This window comes from Geotrypetes seraphini, chromosome 3 (assembly GCF_902459505.1).
Source record: "Geotrypetes seraphini chromosome 3, aGeoSer1.1, whole genome shotgun sequence".
NCBI classification, from domain to species: domain Eukaryota; kingdom Metazoa; phylum Chordata; class Amphibia; order Gymnophiona; family Dermophiidae; genus Geotrypetes; species Geotrypetes seraphini.
Window position 1 is genome coordinate 19,717,736 of NC_047086.1, and position 21,765 is coordinate 19,739,500.

Below are 21,765 nucleotides of genomic sequence, written 5' to 3' on the forward strand. Positions count from 1 at the left end.
CAATGTAGCGCGTGCTATTCCACGCCTTAAAGCCCTAGCGCACCTTAGTAAAAAGAGCCCTAAGTGTGTGTGTTCACCTCTTATAATGCTGACACTTAAGAAGTTTTTAAAAACTGAGGTAAAATCTCAAATTTTGCCACAGCTTAATTACCCTGTGGTAATGCAGTACCACAGTTTAGTGATTCCTGCAGCTTGCAGTTAACCTCAAATGCTGCATTATACTGCTTTCCAGGAGCATGGGATCAGCATGGTTAATTCCCCATCATCCTAGATACCCCTCCCCCCCAACAAAAGCATAAATGGTCATTCCTAGCCCGACTCCACCTGTTTGCTCCTGACAAAGTCCTTCCCAAAGAGCCACCCATGGCCCAAGGGCGTATAAGAAGAAACGTGGACTCAAATATGTATATCCTAAAGGAGAGGATAGACAGGGGAAATATGATATAGACATTTAAATGCTTGAAACATATAAATCAGGGGTGTCATAGTCCCTCCTTGAGAGCCGCAATCCAGTCGGGTTTTCAGGATTTCCCCAATGAATATGCATGAGATCTAAGCGCATGTACTGCTCTCAATGCATATTCATTGAGGAAATCCTGAAAACCCAACTGGATTGTGGCCCTCAAGGAGGGACTTTGAGATCTCTGTCCTACTCTGTCTATACCAGACATGGGAAACTCTGGTCCTCGAAGAATGGAATCCAGTCGGGTTTTCAGGATTTCCCCAATGAATATGCATGAGATCTATGCGCATGCACTGCTTTCAAAGCATATTCATTGGGGAAATCCTGAAAACCCGACTGGATTGCGGCCCTCAAGGAGGGACTTTGAGATCACTGATATAAATGAACGAACAAACCTTTTCCAAAAACAGGAAGACTATAAAGGGACATGAGATGAAGCTGAAGAGCAACATCAGGAAAAACTTACACAGAGAGGATGTTAGGGGGCTTAGAATGCTTTTTCGCAAGAGAAGGGGCGGGGCCAAAAATGATGACGGATGTCAAAATGTTGTGGGGTTAACACAGAGAAATCCCAATATCGCAAGACGGTAGAATAAAAGTATAATTATTTCCATTGAAAGCAAATCTTAAAGGACTCGTACAAATAAAGAGCATACCTGCACACAGCAACAGGCACAACCCTAAAAACTAAAGGGGTGGCAACCTGCAAGGAGTGGCAGATTTCACCCTAGCCACCTTTCTGGGCACACTGACTAGACAATACTTGTCTTTACTGTCATTTATACTGTTCATATGTTTATCTTCCTAGCCTAATCATAATAAAACACAAAATTAGTCCAATAAAAAAGGTATCATCTTATTTCCTTTGTTTTGTGTTATTTTTTAAAAAAAAAAGATCTAGCAATGACGAACCTTTTTTTTTTATTTATTTATTTTTTTAAAAATGTTCAACCTTTATTGAGAACCAATAAAAAAGTACATACACAAAACCCCCAACAAACTTGAAGTATTAATACATAAGTCATCCAATAAGCAAATACTCCCCCAAAAATACACAATAAAAAATAAAATACCCCCCACCCCCGCCCTACCCCTCCCACCCACCTCTCCTGGGCAAACCACCCACCTTTTTTCCAACTCAATCAATACCCTATATGGAACAAACCGGGGACTCTAAGACACAGCAAGGCCACACCAGCACATACACACTTCATTCACTCAGTCACAAATGGAAAAAGAAAAAGTGGAGAAAAAGCCTCAGTTATGCTTCATATGGCAAAAAACTCAACTTCACATAAATAACCACTTGCACGTGTAAAATATAAGTACTGATGAAAAAGAGGCACTATAGCACCACCAGATAACTTAGCATGAACCGTGCTCCAACACCCAGACGCCGCGGCCAGTTGACCCGACGGGGAAATCTTCGTTTTGCCTCGCTGCGTCAGGGGTTTAAATCCAACTGCATCACAGACAAGTCAGGACCCTTCGCGTAGGACACTTTCCAATTCCACACATGAATCGACTGGCTGCGGCATCCGGGTGTTGGAGCACGGTTCGTGAGTGCCTTGAAGAGAGCCTCCATCGGCAGCTGTTTTTTTTGTCTCATTCTGCTCATGTTGGTGACTATAGTGCCATTCCATGTGTCTACCACCCTCTCCATAAAGAAATATTCTCATAAGAGTACTGCTGAGTCTATCCCCTTTCACGTTCATCTTATGCCCCCTCATTCCAGAACTTTCTTTCTATTGAAAGAGACTATATTCCTGTGCATTTTTGCCACAAAGATATTTAAAATGTCTCTATCATATCTTCCTACTCCCAGAATAATCATATTGAGATCTTTAAGTCTGTCCCCCTTTATGATGAAGACACTGACCACTAAAGTAGCTGCTCTCTGGACTGACTCCATTCTGTTTATATCATTTTGAAGATTTGGTCTCCAGAATGGGGAGAAGCTGGATATGGGGAGAGATGTTAAGAGAGTGTAGATGATAGACACATGAGACGGAGAGGGGAAATTCTGGATGATATAGGGAGATGGAAAGAAGATACAGGAGACAGTGGGAGACATATGAAGTTGGAGGGGAGATGAGGGGGCCTAGAGAAATGTTGAAAACAGGGGTAAAGGAGATTGGAGCATATAGATGGAGGGGGAGAAGTTGGACATGGGAGGGAGCATATGGCGTAAGGAGATCGATGGAGAGAGAGAGGAAAATAGATGTTGAAAATGGGAGGAGAAAAAAAGGACAAAGGGAGGATATAGAAAGTAAAAAAAAAATACAGGACACGGGGAAACGAGAGGGAGAAGAGAGAGAGACTGAAATGCTAGGCTCAGAAGGATAAGGGGAGAGAGAAAACAACAGAAAGAAGACACTAGGGGGGAAATTAGCCTGGACTACTATTATGACAGGATTTTTTTTTTTTTTACCATACAGCCTCATTGCATAAAATGAGATTGCTACTACTATTTATTATTTCTATAGGACTGAAAGGCGTACGCAGCGCTGTACATTTTAACATACAATAGACAGTCCCTGCTCAATCCTGTCCTTACATCGCATGACATGTGCTAAAATAATCCATTTTAACAGTAGCCTGTGTTAATAACTTCCCCCCTAAATGCAGGAGAGGGAGAGGGAGATTTAGAACAGGGGAGAGCGATGTTGGACACGGGGGGAGGAGGAAAGGCTGAGGAAAAAAGATACGGGAAATGGTGGCTAGGTAGATGCAGTAAAGAGATGATTGTGGTATAGATGGCAAGATGGAGGAGTGAAATCTCAGTGGATAGAGTGAGAAAAAAATGAAATAGACGCAAGCTGAGAGCCATAAACCTGGAGTAACTGCACATGACCCAATGGAACAAGGGCACGCGTGATGAACTCTATTCTGTAGGTTGCATGTTAAGTGGCTGCCCTGCCCATGCCTCTCCCATTCTCAACCCATGTGAACATCCCCTTGTACATGTATTTATGCATTTTGCCACTTATATGCACACATACAGAATAGCACTTGGGTGTTTTGCTGACACTTAGGCATATAAAAGTACACTGACAACTGGGACAATATTCTGTACACTTACACACTCAAGGGTAATTCTTGTTTCTAGTTTGGATGTAATCCGCCTTGAACCACAGGGTAATGGCGGAATAGAAATCACTAATATACATAGAAACATAGAAGATGACGGCAGAAAAGAGCTACAGCCCATCAAGTCTGCCCACTCTGCTTGCCCACCCCCTGTCTATGCCCTAATGACCCAATTTCCTTATCTTGACCCTTTTATAGAATTGTTCTTCATATGGCAGCTGGAGGAAGTCGCACAGACACACACACACTCTCTCTCTCTCATCCTTTCTGCTCCAGGGTATTGAACCCCCTCCTTGCCCATAAATCTGAAAGGAATAAAATTTGTGGGAAGGGTCATGCATTTTGCAGTCCTTGCTGAAGTCACTGGAAACATCAGAGGCACCAGTGTCAGTCTACAGATGTGGATTTTCAAAGGAGCAGGTATCCAGTGTAGTTAGACAAAATCAGAACCCCTCAGTGATCCATCTTCACTACTGTGCAGCGCCCGCTGCAGGAGACCATGGGAGGTGGAGAGCAACAAAACAAAACTGACAGAAGTCTAGCTGAAATACAATTTTCAACAGAAATTGTTGCAAGATATCTTAATACATATATACGTTGTATGCTTGTTGAATAGAAAACTGAACCCTAATAACCATAACTAATGCAGTTTCATAATGGTTCAAGTGATTAAAAATGCCTTAGGGAATATTCTAAGCAAGCCAATGAGACTGAATTGGACATAAAAGGTTAAGCTGTGTTTTTCTCTCTGATAAATGAGTACAATGAAATCTGCATACTGCCTTGACCTTAATATATTTGAGTTGCAAGATGAGAAGAAAGCCACTTCAGACTACTGTTGTTTCAATCTATATTTTGTAGCTTACATTACAGTTCAAAGAAAATAATAATAATTTTATTCTTATATACCGCCAAAGCCATGAAAGTTCGAGGCGGTTCACAATAAGAGGTGCTGGACAATCAATGGAATAGTTACAATGTAAAGTCGTTTAGTACATGTAGACCGAGTAAGGAGATAAAAGCTTTTAAGAGTTCTTAGGTTACAAATCGGTTAAACAAGCTCATTTTTACTAGTTTTCTAAAACTTAGGTAGGATGAGGAATGCATAATAATTTTACACAACCAGTCATTCAGTTGTCCTGCTTAGAAAGCCAGAGTTCTGTCCAACGGCAGGCCTTTATTGTTGGATGGGTAAACATGTGGATTCTACATGAAGACCTAATAGAACAATCCAAGTTAAAGATGGGAGACCAAGTACAAAGGGGCCGAACCAAGAACTGACTTGAAACAAAGACAAGCAAACTTGAACAAAACTCTTGCTTCCAGGGGCAGCCAATGAAGTTTTTGATAATAGGGAGTTATGTGTTCCCATTTTTTTAAACCAAAAATCAATCGGACTGCTGAATTTTGAATAATTTGGAGTCCATGAGTGGTTTTCTTGAAAGATCCCAAATTCGAGCATGCTTAAAATGGAAGATTGTACCAGTAAGCGGAATGATGCTGCATCAAAGTATTTTCTGATAATAATAATAACTTTATTTTTTCTATACCGCCATAATCTTGCGACTTCTAGGCGGTTCACAGTGAAGAGAGCTGTACAATCAGCGAATTACAGAGTACAAATAGAGCAGATGTCACTGAGCAGTCAGTGATTATAGTGTACAATTTGGCAAGAAAAAGATATTAGTGGGTTACAGTATAATCTAACATGTTACATTAAAAGGGGCTGGATGGCCAGCGAATTACAGAATACAAATGGTGAAGAAGACACTGAATAGAGAGTGAAAACAGAATACCGTTAGTGAAGATGCGTAGTATCTACATGAAGAGTAATAGCTTTAAAAAAGGGGGGGCGTTTTCTGACTAGGAATTAAATCTATTGAACAGAGCGGTCTTGATTTCTTTCCGAAAGGCGCCGTAGGTTAACCTGGCTCTGTCCATGAAGTTGCCTAGCCAGGTTTGCTGTTTACCAGCTTGAAATTTGAAAGTTCTATCCAGAAAAGTTCTATATTTGCATCCTATGATCTTCGGGTAAGCAAAGAGGTTGCGATTTCTGGTTGTCCTTTTGGGGGTGTAAAGTTCGAACATAAGAAGTTGCCACCACTGGGTCAGACCATTGGTCCATCGCGCCCGGTGGTCCGCTCTCGCGGCGGCCCGTCAGGTCTATGACCTGTAATGTGGTTCCTGTCCGTTTCTGTAACCTACCTCTTCTTTTTTATCTGTAACCCTCAATCCCCTTTTCTTTTAGGAACTTGTCTAAACCTTCCTTGAAACCCTGGAAGGAATAGATAATTGGGGGCCATTCCCCACACCAGTTTATAGCAAAAGCAAGAGAACTTGAATAAAATTTGTGCCTCGATTGGCAACCAGTGTAGCAGTTTGTAGTAGGGACTAATGTGATCACTTTTTTTTAGTCCGAATATTAAGCAGACGGCCGTGTTTTGCACTATTCTTGGTTTTCTCACGTTTTTTTTTAGGAATACCCACATAAATGATGTTGCAGTAGTCTAGGGTGGATAGAATCAATGATTGTACCAGTAGTCTGAAGGATAGTGGGTTGAAATATTTTTTGATAGATTTTAATTTCCAAAGTGTGGAGAAGCACTTTTTTGTCACCGAGTTTGTGTGTTCGATTAAGGTGGGTGTCTAAGGTGACTCCTAGTATTTTTATAGTTTTAGATTTGGGGTGATCGTGACCATTTAGGTGTATTGATGTTGTAGTGATTTTTTCATTTGGTTCTTAGTTTCCATAATGTCGAGAAGCCTTTTCTAACCAATAATTCCGTGTGTACATCTAGAGTGAGGTAACGGTCCAGAGTCACGCCCAGAACTTTTATGGAATTGACAATAGGAATGTCCTGAATGGCACCCCTTAGCAAATACTTCTGTGGTTCACTTCTGTGCTTTTTTTTTTTTTTGTTCTCCCCAGGAAATGGAGCCAAGGAAAGCAGAAATCCCCTCCAGGAGGTTACCAGGGTCTCATTGAGTGTCTTCCCGAGCTGGTGGCTGCCTGTGATGGGAGCGAGAACATTTTCATTTCCATGGTAGGCAGTGAATTGCAGCCTGGGCCCATTTCACAGGTAATTGCCCCTTCATCGGGCTTCTGGTGCTCGTTGGAATCAAAAGATTGTGTCTGCCATCTTAGCACGTGCTTCAAATGATGTGTCTAGCTTTTTACATTCTCATTCCAGTTTTCTTTCTTTGTTCTGTTAAAAAGGCTGAGGTTAATACTGCTAATGGTTCACCTGAGGAGGTGTTGAAAAAACTGTTTGTAATATTAACAATGTCTTACTGAATTATTAGTGTTCATAATGTTACCTGCTCAGGTGACCCTTCAGCATTATGAACAATAACTCAATATACACACCAAATAGAAATTCTGTCTCTTCTCTTTCAATGTACCATTTTCCAGGCAATATAGGCTTTTGATGTTGTTTCTGGGTTGCTTTCTTTGCACCATACTAATATATCCAAACTACAAAGTGAGCAGTTGCAGAAGTAGAAGGTTTGTGGGTCCGTCATATGTTTCATTCCAAAGAATCATAAAGGAAATAACTGAGTGGCAAAAGGAAAAACAAACAAACTCTACAATAAGATTGATATAGACAGTTCCTGTGTAAGGCGAGGTTTTGAAGAATGAGGTTGTATAAATGCTTTAAGCCTATTAGTGGATATTCATTTTGTATCTTAATGTGTCCCTTGAGTAATAAGTGACAGCGTAAAAATGAGATTGTCGAGCTGCTTATGTGTCACATCCCTGTAACTTATAACTTACATCTGCTAGGTTTCCTGGTTTGTGTCAATACCATACACTCAGCTGTTCTACAGAGAGAATGGGCTGTAAAATGCAGAATGTTTTCTTTGTATAGCTGGTTTCATCAAACATAGCCTTGGATAATAATGTCAGCTAATTTGAGGACTTCAGCTGCAGAGAAAGTATGACCATCTTGAATTTCTCTCTTGTTTTCATTGAGTCACGTAGACCGGTGGTTCTCACTGTGGTCTTTGAGGCCTACACAACAGGTCTGATTTTCAGAGCATCCATAATGAATATGCGCAAGATGGATTTACATGTATTTGGTCTCCGATACTTACAGGTATATTGTATGCATATTCACTGTGACTATTCAAAAAAGCAGTCCTGTTGGATAGGCCTCAAAAAGCAAAACGGAAAATCATTGGCATACAAGTAATTACAAAATAAGGAGGCTAATAAAATGAGGAATGAGAATAAACAAGGGGCCTTCAAAAAGTTTCCACACTTTTATTTGTTTAAACATTATTTCGTTACACAGTTCAGTTTAAATGTACTTGTATTGTTTATAAAATTATTCATGAATTGTTTGACTCTGATACCCTTAACCTTAAACTCTTCAAACATTTTAGAACTATTCATATACATAGGTTATCTTTTCCTTTGATCAAAGGTTCTCAATCAACCAGCAAAATTGCTCTATCTTTTTCCTTCCTATTGACTACACTATAGAATGACCTTCCCGTTCAAATCCGACCATGTATTTCCTTTCAGGGTTTCTGTAAAAATTTTAAAAGCTATGATTCCACATTTTTTAGAATGTAATTCCTAATGATCTATCTTAAAATCAACATATCTTTGTAAACATATTTTTATTGTAAACCAAGTCGGGCCCTATATCTTTAGGGATGAACCAGTATATAAAGCAAAGATTTAGATTAGATTGTTATATATCTCAAAAAAGCAAATTACATCACTTTTCTGCATAAGGTGAGCCAGCTTGCCTGACTGACACGCTCTCTTACCACTTCTCCCACCCTAACCATTTCCCACAAAAATATGAAAGTGCGGAAACTTTTTGAAGGACCCTTGTATGTCAGCTGGAAGTTATGGAGCAAGTGATAGATACCATAAAGTTACAATCATATCAGAAACCTACAAATATATACCATGCCCTGAATATGTTTATTTAAATTTTCTAGACTGCCCTTTGCTTTACCATCAAAGCGGTTTACAAACTCAAGAATAGGAAAAGAATGCCATGTATTTAAAAAGTAAGAATAAAAAGGAGAAGACGGAGAACATTTCATGCATTCAGTGAATAAACATTTAAAACAAACTGACATCAGGCATTCATTCCTCCCAGTTGTCGCAATAATCACTGCTCTCCAACAATGCTACGTATCAATAGGAAGAGTCTGTCTGAATAGATGAGATTTAAAAGAGCCCAACAGAAAGTTATGAATCATAGCAAATGAGAGGTGCTTTCAAAACCAGTTTAATGAGGAGTTGCAACACTTGGAGGACTGTGTTCAGTTTTGGAGTCTGTATCTGGCTAAGGATGTAAAAAGGCTCAAAGTAGAAACATAGAAATTGACGGCAGAAAAGGGCCACAGCCCATCGAGTCTGCCCATACCAATCACCCACTCCCCGACTTTTACTCCCCTATAGATCCCACGTGAATATCCCAGTAGTCCAGAGGAAAGTGACAAAAATGGTTTGGGGTTTGCGCTAAAAGATATCCGGGAAGAGACTGGAAGACCTGAATATGTATACTCTAGAGCAGTGGTTCCCAACCACTAGGCCAGTCGGGTTTTCAGGATAGCCCTAATGAATATGCATGAGAGAGATCTGCATATATAGCGACACAGGCTGCGAAAATTGACCCAACCGTCTCCAAACTGCTGACCAAAACAACAGACATCAAACTTTTCTGAAAAGAAATCAAAACTCTTCTATTCAAAAAACACCTCCCATCATTCTAACCTACACGCACACGCATACCCCTTCATAAACATCACCCCTACAGTATCTCCTAGCCAAATTCTTCAAACCTTCCCCAAAATCATACTCAGAAACCTAAAAATACAACCTCCACCCGGGATCAGAATATTGCTTCCCTTATCACTATGTAAACAACCTCCATCTGTAACCAGAATATTCCGTCCCTCAACGTTATGTAATAATCTTCCTAATTTGTACGTATTGCTATTGTTATGTAAAATTGTTATGTATATGTTATATATCCGATATGTAAACTCCCTGGAAATGTCCAGTTTTCTCCCAGTTTTGTAATCCGCTTAGAACCGCAAGGCACAGGCGGAATAGAAATCTCTAATGTAATGTAATATAATGGAAGTGTCAGGCATGTAAACCTGCTCCACGCATATTCATTAGGGCTAACCTGAAAACCTGACTAGCCTGAAGGTCGTCCAGGACAGGGTTTGGGACCAGTGCTCTAGAGGAGAGGAGGGACAAGAAAGATGGTACAGACATTTAAATACTTGAAAGGTATTAATATCGAAACATATCTTTTCCAGAGAAGGGAAAATGGTAAAACTAGAGGGCATGAATTGAGGTTGTGGGGTGGTAGACCTTGGAAATTCTTTTTCATGGAGAGGGTGGTGGATATCTGGAATGTCCTCCTGAAGGAGGTGGTGGAGATGAAAATGGGGACGGAATTAAAAAAAAAACGTGGGGTGAACACAGAGGATCTCTAATTAGAAAATGAATGGTATAAAACAAACTATGGCCTAGATTCACTAACCTTACCGATCGTGTCCTGACCACTTTGCGACCCCCCAACCCTCCTCCCGATCTGCTCCGCGCAAGCAAATGTAGGAAGGCAGCGATTCACTAAACAATTTCAGAAACACCGACTGGGCTGGCCGATCAAAAAAGAAGCGACTGCTGAAGACCAATTGCTCACGTCCTTTCCGACTGAATAAACCCTGCTGTCTGCCTCTCCGCCGCCCTTTGAGCCTGTGGTTTTAACCCACGGGTTAAAAGCGTGTTCTGTCCCTGGCTGCAGCGGGGCTCTGGCTAAAGCGTGTTCTGTTGGCCCCCCGTTTTTGACCTGCACATGCGGCGGGATCGTTCTGCAGCAATACATGGAGCCATTGTGGGGCGTGCCTCCGATCGCATCCATTTGCATAAAGACTGGTTGTGAATCAGTCGGCCTGCCACAGATCGAATAGGATTAGTGAGCTAAGTGAATCGAGCCCTATGGCTGGTACTGGGCAATCCTGCACCATCTGTGTCCCGTATATGGCGATTCGGTTTAGGATGGGCTGGGAAGGGCTTTGATGGGAGCTCCAGTGACAGGATGGTTGGGATAGGCTGGAGTGAGCTTCAACAGCGGCTTCAGTACTGGGAACCTAAAGACGGTAAAGGGCGGACTTCTACAGTCCATAGCCCAGAAATATTAAAGATAAAAAGACAATTTAACCATGAATGTATAATGCATGTGACTATTGGGCAGACTGGATGGACTATTCAGGTCTTTATCTGCTATCATTTAAAATGTTACTTTACCCCATAGTTTTTCTTAAAATTAAGTTGATAACTATTTAGGGCTTCTTTTACTAATCCGCATTAGGGCTTTAACACGTGGAATAGCACACGCTAAATTGCCGCCCGCGCTAGACCTTAACGCCAGCATTGAGCTGGCGTTCTAGCCGCGTAGCGCTGAAATGCCGCGTGCACTAAAAACGCTAACGCAGCTTAGTAAAAGGAGCCCTTAATTAGAATGAATTCCTCTCTGACCTTCCCAGGTGATCTGTGTGAATGTAAATAGGGGCTTTTCAGCATATCATAATATTAGGACTGTAGCTATAATTTTACATTGAAATCACAACATTGTGGCACAGTATTTTCATATTAACTTGTAATAAATTAGACTGCTCTTAATATGCTCTAAGTATGTATTCCACTTAAATTTTTACATTTGATCACTGGTTCAGAAATAAGCTCGCAGAAACAGAGTGCCTGTCCCTTTAACATAAAAACTTCACCTCCAGAAAAATTACATTACATTACATTAGAGATTTCTATTCCACCTGTGCCTTGCGATTCTAAGCGGATTACAAGATTGGGTGAAAACTGGACATTTCCAGGGAGTTTACATATCAGGTATATAACATATACATAACAAGTTTACATAGCAATACATACAAATTAGGAAGATTATTACATAACGTTGAGGGACGGAATAGTCTGGTTACAGATGGAGGTTGCTTACATAGTGTTAAGGGAAGCAATAGTCTGATCCCGGATGGAGGTTGTATTTTTAGGTCTCTGAGTATGATTTTGGGGAAGGTTTGAAGGATTTGGCTAGGGGATACTGTAGGGGTGATGTTTATGAAGGGGTGTGCGTGTAGGTTAGAATGATGGGAGGTGTTTTTTGAATAGAAGAGTTTTGATTTGAATATTGAATTTGAGTTTTGAATGTAACCTTGTTCAAACTATAAAGGCTGAGCTGAATGTTAGGAACGTATAACATTCAGAAAATAGGCATCCATATCCCTAGAGCCTGAGGGCAAAAGAGGTAGGCGTACCGATGAATTTACAGCATTTTATTTGGGCTGGTGGGATTCCAGGTTTTGGTAAAGTCAACTTCGGTAGCTGCAACTTCATTTTTTTTTTTTAACCTAATTCTGCAAAAACGAAATCAGGAGAATGAAAAACATTAAAATAAGACATAATGATTTGTAACTTCATTTCCATCAAAATTTTGTAGAAAGACAATTTGTTTAAGTCGGATCAAAGTTTCCCTTAACGGCAAGTTTCTAAACATAATAGAAATTGCACCGAGAACAAGTTTTGAATGTGAAGAAAAATTAAAAGAACATTGTTGTAATTAGTTCAGGGAGAACTCAGAAGTAAACTTAATTTATTTGCATAAATTGCCATTCTGTTATCTTTAAAACCAAATGTAAATTGGCTCAGTCTGATATGATGATGGTGGTTTGGCTCAAAAGTGCTTCAATTTACGTAGCAATCTGGTATCGTCTCCCCATCAAGGCGATCCCAGGTAACATAAAAATCCTGAATTATTCCAGAAATTAGTAGTTTTAAAGCATCAATTTAAGTGCTAATTGCAGCAGTAATGAGAAAAAGCAGTGCTACTGTGAGATTTGCTTGTCCTGCCACATCAGTATGCCTGGAAGGGCTGCTGACTGGCAGAGGATTTGACTGCTAATTAAATAATTGTATGCATGGACGTGTTCTCATCTGATTCAATAGATGAAGATTAATCCTCAGATAAATATGTTTGGCTGCTATTGAAATGTCTTTGCAGTTTCCACAAAAATAGCTTATGTTTTAGTTTTTTTACTTATGTGCTCAATAGGCCTCAGCTGTAAAGAGATTCTGGGTTTCTCTAAACACAGATGTATACATTTTTAATCTTGGTTTAATATTAAACAATGTGTTGTCCGACCGAAGCAGTGTGCGTTATCCTATTAGTACTTTATTATACGAAGGGTCATTTCTCACCTTGCACAGAAAAATGCTTTGCCACACTAAAGTGGCTTTAAATTTGTTGACCCTTTTTTAGTGTTACCAAATGGTTTTGCTTTTCAGTCAGCAATGTTGTTTTGTTGCTTACGAACGTCTTGTTTTAGTGAATTTTCATCCTAATCGAATCTGATATTTGTGCGTCGTGCAATATCTATCTATGCAGGCTCAAGACGACTTACATTGGGAGAAAGGGTATCTTGGGGCATAGATGGGTTTTGAAGGGGGGAAGGAAGAGAATTAATAGAAGATGAACCTAGTCATACTAGGCAGAATATTTTTGAAATATCCATGTAGTGTTCAGTTACTGAAGAGAAGGGTTTTCAGTTTTTTCCGGAGTTGACAAAATGGGAAATAGAAGTCTTCCATTATCTCCATGAGAGGTCCACATGGTTTCTTTTCCCTACCTCCCTTTTACTTCAACACGCACCAGTCTACCAATATGCCATGTGGCCATTCTGATGGTTAGATATGCTCCTGCTAATCAGTTCTTGACCTCTCTACTAATTCTGCTGAAGAAGATATATATTTTGAGTCCTTCATACGCACGATCAAGTAGAATTGTGGCATTCGTGTTCTATCCCAGAAACTACGCCCCTCTAACCCCCAGCTAGAAGAAATGAGAACAGAGATAACCAAGAAGTCAAGAAAATTCCGGTAGAAAGTTAAATAGTTCCAAGAAAAGCCTGAGAGCAGCTGTAGGAAACCTGGCTTCTCCCTTAATTAAGAGCTAGAGAACTTGAAAACTGGACTTGGAGAGGAAGAGGCCAAACCAGCCTGAAAGCAATGAGGGAATGCAAGCACAAGTTGACAGGAAAGCGCCTCAAAGTGAGAGGAGGACTGTTGCTGCGATATGCCAGAGGAAGGCAGACAAATTACATGACATTTATTGACTTATATTCTACCTTGACCTTGCAGTTCTAGGCGGATTACAATAAGAAAAAAACTGGACATCTCCAGGAAATACACATTTAAAACATTATACCAACACCAAATTAGCACATTTCCACATATTTTCAAAATAGTAGAGTCTTCATGTCCCGCTGAAAACCTCTATAATTTGGTACACTTTTCAATGCTTTGATAACCTCAGCATCCAACTTAGCTACCCGAAATGCCACTAGGCCTTCTAACAGCTTCAGGTCTGGAGTATCCGAGTTCAGGTAATCGTTAGGCACATAACCAAAGAATATAAGTTCCTGTTTGAAGAAAGGGGCATATCTGAGACCAGTTAAGAGGTGAGGCAGAACTTGGGTAGAGCAAGGCTATAGGTTTTTAATTATTTTTCATTTATTTCTAAGTTCCCCATCAGTTTGAGAAGGAATAAAGCAACATTTTGAAGACTCATGCTTTTGGAAATGTGTTTTCATGGAAGAGCAACTTTAAACTTTCACATGCTTAAGCAAAATGTATTACAAATATATAAAAGAATAGAAAATATAAAAATGAAAACAGAAAATGCAGCTCACATGACCAACTCCGTGCTCAGAAACTTCTCATCATGAAGGGCGACGAAAATGATGAAAGGTTTGGAACGACTTCCCTATGTGTCAATCAAAATCTCACCTCCAGCAAAGGAAGGCACCAGAAATATATACCAGGCTTTCCAAGCGCCTTCCTATCTACGTCTCTCTGTCCTATCTACTATTATACTTCTACCCCCTCAAACTTCTACCCCCCTCCAACCTAATAATGTATGTCTGTCTTTGATATTCATATGTAAATCCTTGATTTTACATTTTTAACTTAGTACTCCGCTTAGAAGTTAGATAAGCTGGATAACAAATGTTAAATAAACTTAAACTTAAAACTACCTTTGATGTGACTCGCACCTCCATAGGTGCTTTAGGCACCTAATGCCACTTCTGACATTAACCAGACCTATAGTGGCATTAGGTGGTCTAAAGTGCCTATGGATGCTCAATTCCAGCACCCATTTTTTTAGGCGCCTTGAAACTCAGTTAAAAACATCATTTAAACGGTGTTTTCTACTGAGCTAGGGTACCTGTTTTTGTTTGGCGCCATCAACTCATGCTTGAGTCCTAGCGACTTGATGAATTGCAGATCTAAAAAGAAGTCAGTTTTGGGCTAGTCTGGAAAGGTCCTCCAGCATCATCCCCATGGTTGCAGGTCGCCCTCTTCACCTACTGGTGCCCAAAAAATTGGCGCCGTTTAGAGAATCTGAGCCTTACTGTATAAATGACAACAACATATAAGCAAAACTGGCAATATTTCTCATAGCAGTAACTTAATTCCTAACACATTAATGAAACCAAACTCAAAATGTCTAACTTACACTTCACCGCTAGAAAACTCTAGGTGATCCTTTGCTCTAAGAATAAACTGTTTGTGGCAGATAGACATAGGCTGGTCCAATTCTTCAGGAGGCAAATGCAGTTTATAGAGGAATAAAGAGATGATGTCTAATGTTCTGAAAGTCTGTGAATCTGGCTGCTGTTACATGAAAGGCAGACCCCGTCGATACGAACAACAAACCAGGGATGTAATTCAAAAAACTGAGGAAGAAAAAATGTCAAACCACAATATAAACATATATATATATAATAAAATGCTAAGCGCGCATGCGCACTCTTATGCCGTTCCCTGAGTCCTGATCTGTCGGGATGTGGCCACAAGAGTGCGCATGTGCACGTGTAAGGATCGGCCAGTCACTTAATCCTCCATAGCCCCAGGTACGTTAGCTAGATTGTGAGCCCACCGGGACAGAGAGGGAAAATGCTTGAGTACCTGATTGTAAAACCGCTTAGATAACCTTGATAGGCGGTATATAAAATCCTAATAAACTTGAAACTTGAAACTTAACAGCTGACGTCATCAGGGACGCGGCAGAGGAAATTAAGCCAGTAGAAGAGCCGAAGCAGCGTGATTAGTGTGCCTGGGACGCTGCTGGAGCTGACAGGTTTGTCGGCCGTCTAGTGGTGGGAGTGTCAGCTGGGAGGGTCAACGGGGGTTTCTGTTGTGCCGGGTAAGGTCGGCGGGGGGGGGGGGAGTCGCGGCGAGTTAGTGGTGTGTCTGGGGTCGGCGCAGGGGGGGTTAAAAACATGCTGCTCAGGGGGATGGGAGGCAGGCAGGCTGGCATTGGGAGGGGTTCAATGGAAGGGAAATGGGAGGCAGGCAGGCTGGCATCGAAGGGGGGTGGGGAGAGGAAGGAGACACTGGGGGCACTAAGGACATAGAAAGGGGCACTGGGGGCACTATGGACATAGGAAGGAGGCACTAAGGACACAGGGAGAGACACAGACAGAAAAAATGACAGACAGGCAGCATGCAAGGAGAGAGAGACAAAGAAAAAAAATACCCAGACAGACAGACATCTACTCTAGTACCCGTTAATGTAACGGGCTTAAAGACTAGTATATATATATATATATATATATATATATATATGTCTTCCTCAAAAAGAACTTTGTCAATACAAGAACATTTTAACTTCGCGTATGCTCAAGCCCCATTCCGGAGCTCACCCTCCAATCATTGCATATGACTTTTGCATTTTATATTTATATATAGAATTTTCCTCTTCAACCATATAGCGTGACCAAAAGATGTATTCAGACAGTATATCAATGTTTGCCGAACCTTTAAGTGTTTTGTACATCACTGCCGGGCACTAATGGTCTAAGCACACACACACACACACACATGTATATTTACAGACATATTAGTCCTGCATGTTTTAAAAATTGAAACTAAAATCTAAGATCAAAATTCCTGTTATATGTCTGGTATAAACTAAAATAGTGAATATTGTTGTTCCTCATCTGTTGATGCATTAGTTTCTAACTGATTAAACCGAACTATCACGAAACACAATAATAATAGCTTTATTTATATCCCGTCATACCTTTTCCGTTCAAGACGGTATACAACAAGAACAAGAGATGCTGTAAGGAGAGCGAGATTGCATCAGTTAGATTTGGGAAGGTGTGGAAGACAGTTGAGTGAATAGGGTGGTAGGGTAGGAAGAAGGAGCGAAAGAGAAGTGTCAAATAAGTGTGTATTAACTTGTATTTTTCTAAAAAGCTCCCATTGGAAAAAAATGGGACTTGTGTTGTATTGCCTTAACAAGTTGTAATATGCAGTAAAGTGTGTTGACAATTAACCCTGTTGCTGTTAGCATAGTATGTTTTATACTGAGTTTTATGCATTGAATTAGGAATATGTGACCATTTTCTTATCATTTGGTTGCTTTTTGTTTTGTATATACATAATGCTCATAATCTTATCTAGTCAGCATAGAGAATATGTTTATATTGTTTTCCTATATGTGAATTTTTAAATGTTATTTTATTACAAATTCTTACAGTCACAAATCTAGTCACTGTCTGATCATTGAAGAGAATAATAGTAAAATATAATAATGCGTGAAATATATTAACAAAATAAAACAGCCATTTAATACAAAACACAGAAATCACTTGGGGCTCCTTTTACGAAGGTGCTCTAAGCGTTTTAGCGCACGCACGCATCGGATTATCATGCTATAGCACGTGCTAGCTGAAAATCTACCGCCTGCTCAAAAGGAGGCAGTAGCGGCTAGTGCGCGCGGTAAGGCCCTAGCGCAGCTTTGTAAAAGGAGCCCATAGTCTAATAATCCAGTTAACGTACTGATAACATAAAGACAGGCAGCTCATCCAGCTATGAAATGTATCTTTCAATTTACTTATTCTTTAAAAGGAAAGTCAAAATAAAATTGTATTCCAGCTAGTATATTTCATGTTTGTTATTACACTTCAGGAATGAAGGATGTCATGAGGCTAAACTACTCACTTCAGTCTGCCATATTATTTGTAACTACAGTTGGGAGTCGTTGGGCTTCTTGGATTCTTAGCCAATGCATTTCAGGTGAAAATGCCATTTCTCTCCATCACAGGCTTGGAATTTCCTGTCCCACCTGCCAGTAGTAGAGATTAGTTTAAGTATTAAAGGTTGGTGGGATGATTCTGTTAAGGGACAGAGCGAAGTACCAGTTCCTATGTTGGTGAAAGGCATGCGAGATGAATCTAAGTGGATCAGGCTACATGCTGATCAAGAGTACGTCCTCCAGGTCAATATGCAAAGAATTCACATGGGCCACCAGAAGGTAAGTTGTTTGCTGGACTAATATAGGAAGAGTTCAAGCTGATAGTCTGTTACTTGCTTTACGTGGATGCACATTTTAGATAGAGGGTACAGGTTGGAATATCTCAAATTCTGCGAATAATTTAGAACAGGATCAGCCAACACAAAACCAGTTCTAAAATACATCCAGTTACATATGGTGGGAACATCTATAATATTAGCAGGTCAACATGGCAGCATAAATGTATGTATGTCGGCCATTTTAGGAACCTATGCATCTGTTTCACCAAACTGTTATATGACTCAATAACATTTGCCAATATCATTTCAGCAGTACAAAAAAAAACACGGGGGGATTAAGTGGGTAACCACCCCTGATCCCTCCAGTGGAGTGTCGCACAAAATAAGCAATTCTCTATAGCCTTGAAGTCCCTGGGAGCAGGTATAAATCCCAACATGTGTATCTTTTCACCCTATCTTAGTCCCACTCAAAACATGCCTAGATCATGTTCCCTTGCAATATGCATGTATTTATGTTTTTTTGGACATGTATATTCTGACTTGTATGTAATATGTACATCTAAATGCCAGTTTATGCATGTTTAAAAAAAATTAAATAGGGCTTCTAAAATTACCATCATATTATAAATTGTTAACTTAGATTCTCCCATATTCATGATGACGGGTTATAAATTGATTGTTGCAGTTTTCTGGGTCTCATTGCCAAAATTAAAATTTGTGACCTGCGAACTTTCCTGCCAAAATTCAAATTCTTGACCAATGGACTTTCCTGTCTCAGTCGCCTTAAGCCCCAGCCACTGTAAATCAAAACAAACTGCAGACCTCACAGTATACCCTGAAGAAACCCACAGCATGATGGCTGAAATGACAGCTCTACCTACCTGGACAACTGCAACAATAATGATGTAAAAGCTTAAGAGAACAGGTTATAAATTGGTTTTTGTGATTTCATTTGTGAACCAAAGTACAAACTTATTTCAAGCTGTATCTGAATCAGTATGACTCATGCTCACTCACTTTCTAAACAGCTGAGTAGATTATTTTTTCTCTGTCAGGTCAAGAACAGAGTGGTTCTATACACCAAAATATACCTTGACCAAGATTCAAACACATTTATTTATTTCCTGCATTTACATCCAACCTTGGAAATAAAATAGAGGAATAGATTTTCCTTTCCTTTATTCATGTCTTTTCTTTGTTGACTTCTCTCTGACTCACTAACTATTCTCTGTACTCTTTTAAATCTCTAATCTTATAAAGCTATATGGTTCCTGTTTACATATTGCGGCACCATATACACTGTAAAGAGATTATTGATCTAATACTAACATTATATATGTTTATGTATATATATATATATATTAATTCTTTGGTTTTTTTTCATTTTAACTGGACCATAAATAATGCCCAGCAATCTCTTGTCTTCATCAGTCCACTTTATTGTTTATTTACTCAAAACTCTAAAATTAATTTAATTTCATACTTATTCTTAATTTCATAACTCCATAACTATTTCTTCATTGTATTTCATTTTAGTTCACTTCACTTCCTTACTTAATATCTTTTTCTTCTAATTTAATCTTATTACTTAGCTACTTAGCTTCGAGGTTAGCTCTCAAACGTTCATCAATGCCACCTCTCCCAACATGCATGTTTCAAACAAGGTTTTTCTTCAAGGTCGAGGGGAACAATCGAGTATAGAAACATAGAAAATGGTGGCAGAAAAGGGCCATAGCCCATCGAGTCTGCCCTGCCAAGTATCCGCCCCTCTGAATTTACTCCCTCAAAGATCCCACGAGAGCATCCCATTTTCTCTTAAAATCCGTCACGTTGCTGGCCTCAATCACCTGCAGTGGCAGTCTGTTTCACAGATCCACCACTCTTTCGGTGAAGGAGTACTTTCTGGAGTCGCTATGAAACTTCCCTCCCCTGATTTTCAGTGGATGCCCTCTGGTGGTCGAGGGTCCCACGAGACAGAAGATATCATCTTCCGACTCGATGCAAACCGTGATGTACTTAAACGTTTCAATCATGTCTCCCCTCTCTCTTCGTTCCTCAAGTGAGTATAGCCGCAATTTTTTTGGTCTTTCTTCATATGTTAGATCCTTGAGCCCCAAGACCATCCTGGTGGCCATTCGCTGAACCGACTCGACCCTCAGCATGTCCTTACGGTAGTGTGGTCTCCAGAATTGAACACAGTACTCCAAGTGAGGCCTCACCATGGATCTGTATAACGGCATGATGACTTCAGGACTCCTGTTGACAAAACCTCTACGGATACAACCCATCATTTTTCTTGCTTGGAGGAAGCTTTCTCCACCTGATTGGCAGCCTTCATGTTATCACTAATGATCACCCCTAGATCCCGTTCTGCCGTGGTCTTAACCAAGGTCTTACCATTTAGTGCATAAGTTCTGCGTGGGTTTCTCTTGCCCAGATGCATTACCTTGCATTTTTTAGCATTGAAGCCCAGCTACCAAGTTGTTGACCATCGTTCTAGAAGTAGTAGGTCATGTGTCATATGATCAGGTAATAAGCTTTTGCTTACTATGTTTCAAATTTTGGCGGCGTCGGCGAACAGTGATACCTTTCCTCTAAGTCCTTGCGTCATATCTCTTATGAATAAGTTGAATAGAATCGGGCCCAAGACCGAGCCCTGCGGTACTCCACTGAGCACTTCCGACGCTCCTGCAGTCTTTCTTTCAGTCTTTTCATTTGTTTGACCTGTTGCTTATTAACCCCCCCCCCCCCCCCTTTTTACAAAACCGTAGTATGATTTTTAGCGCCAACCATGGTGGTAACAGCTCTGACACTCATAGAATTTCTATGAGCGTCAGAGCTGTTACTGCTGCTTCTGGCGCTAAAAACCGCACTATGGTTTTGTAAAAGGGGAGGGTTACTTATTAATGTTATTTTTTAATGCTATAATCCATCTTGAAGCAGTGTAAAATGCCATATTAACCCCCTCTTTTTCAAAACTGCATGACAAAAGCCCTTTAAATCCCTGTGGGCTTCGGGGAAGTTACCGCAGTGGCTGCCACTAGCATGGCTTTGTAAAAGGAGGGGCAAATTAGGTGAATATTTAGGCCCCTAGGCCTTTTGTCCCCTGAGATTTTGATAATTAAACGCAGCCATCACAATCTGTCCAACACCACCTCTCCCAAAACAAGTCTGTAAAAATGCGCAACTTACATTAGACTTTGTTTTATGTAATGAAGGATTTTTCCAAAAGCTTGGGTGAACTGAAGTCTCCTCAGTCTTTCTGCACATTGGTTCTTTGAGTTAGTATGACCTTCAGTACCTGTCATTTTGCTTTGATTGTAGCTGCTCTTTGCCACCTCCAGAAACTTTCTCCTTAGATGACTACAAAGTTTACTTAATGGTTAAGCTGACCCTTTTGGGCCTGGGTTCCATTGGATGCTGTTGTCTACTTGTGACAACATATCCTACTGTTCTCGGAGAACGCTTGTTAAAGGTAGGCAAGTTTGCTAACTTTGTTTAATCCTTGTTCTCTATTTTATAGGGAAAACAAGACAGCAAGGCAGTTGCTCCCCGGTTTCCCAAGGCCAAAGATGAAGGCTGGTTTTTGATAATGGGAGAAATTGATAAAAAAGAACTTGTTGCATTAAAAAGAGTAGGAAATGTTCGAAGGCGGAGCATGGTGTCTGTGGCATTTTATACTCCTGAAAATCCTGGGAGGTGAGACTAAATATTAAATATTCCATAAGGTTTCTTTAATTCTTACTTAAGGTAGCAATATGAGCATATTTCAGATTTTCATATTTTATTACAAAGGTTCCTGTGACTGTGTATACTTGATTCTGTACAACATATTTCC

General features: G+C 40.2%; 1 protein-coding gene across 3 annotated transcripts in view; it reads left to right on the forward strand.

Moving 5' to 3' along the window:
* The window catches only part of ASCC3 (activating signal cointegrator 1 complex subunit 3), a 938,401-nt gene that overhangs the window by 911,292 nt on the left and 5,344 nt on the right, over positions 1-21,765 (forward strand). For all 3 annotated transcript variants that reach the window (XM_033936490.1, XM_033936487.1, XM_033936488.1), the window contains exons 39-41: positions 6,483-6,633; positions 17,719-17,928; positions 21,451-21,626. In XM_033936490.1, the coding sequence (XP_033792381.1) occupies positions 6,483-6,633; positions 17,719-17,928; positions 21,451-21,626 (537 nt within the window). The remainder of the gene's footprint in view (positions 1-6,482; positions 6,634-17,718; positions 17,929-21,450; positions 21,627-21,765) is intronic.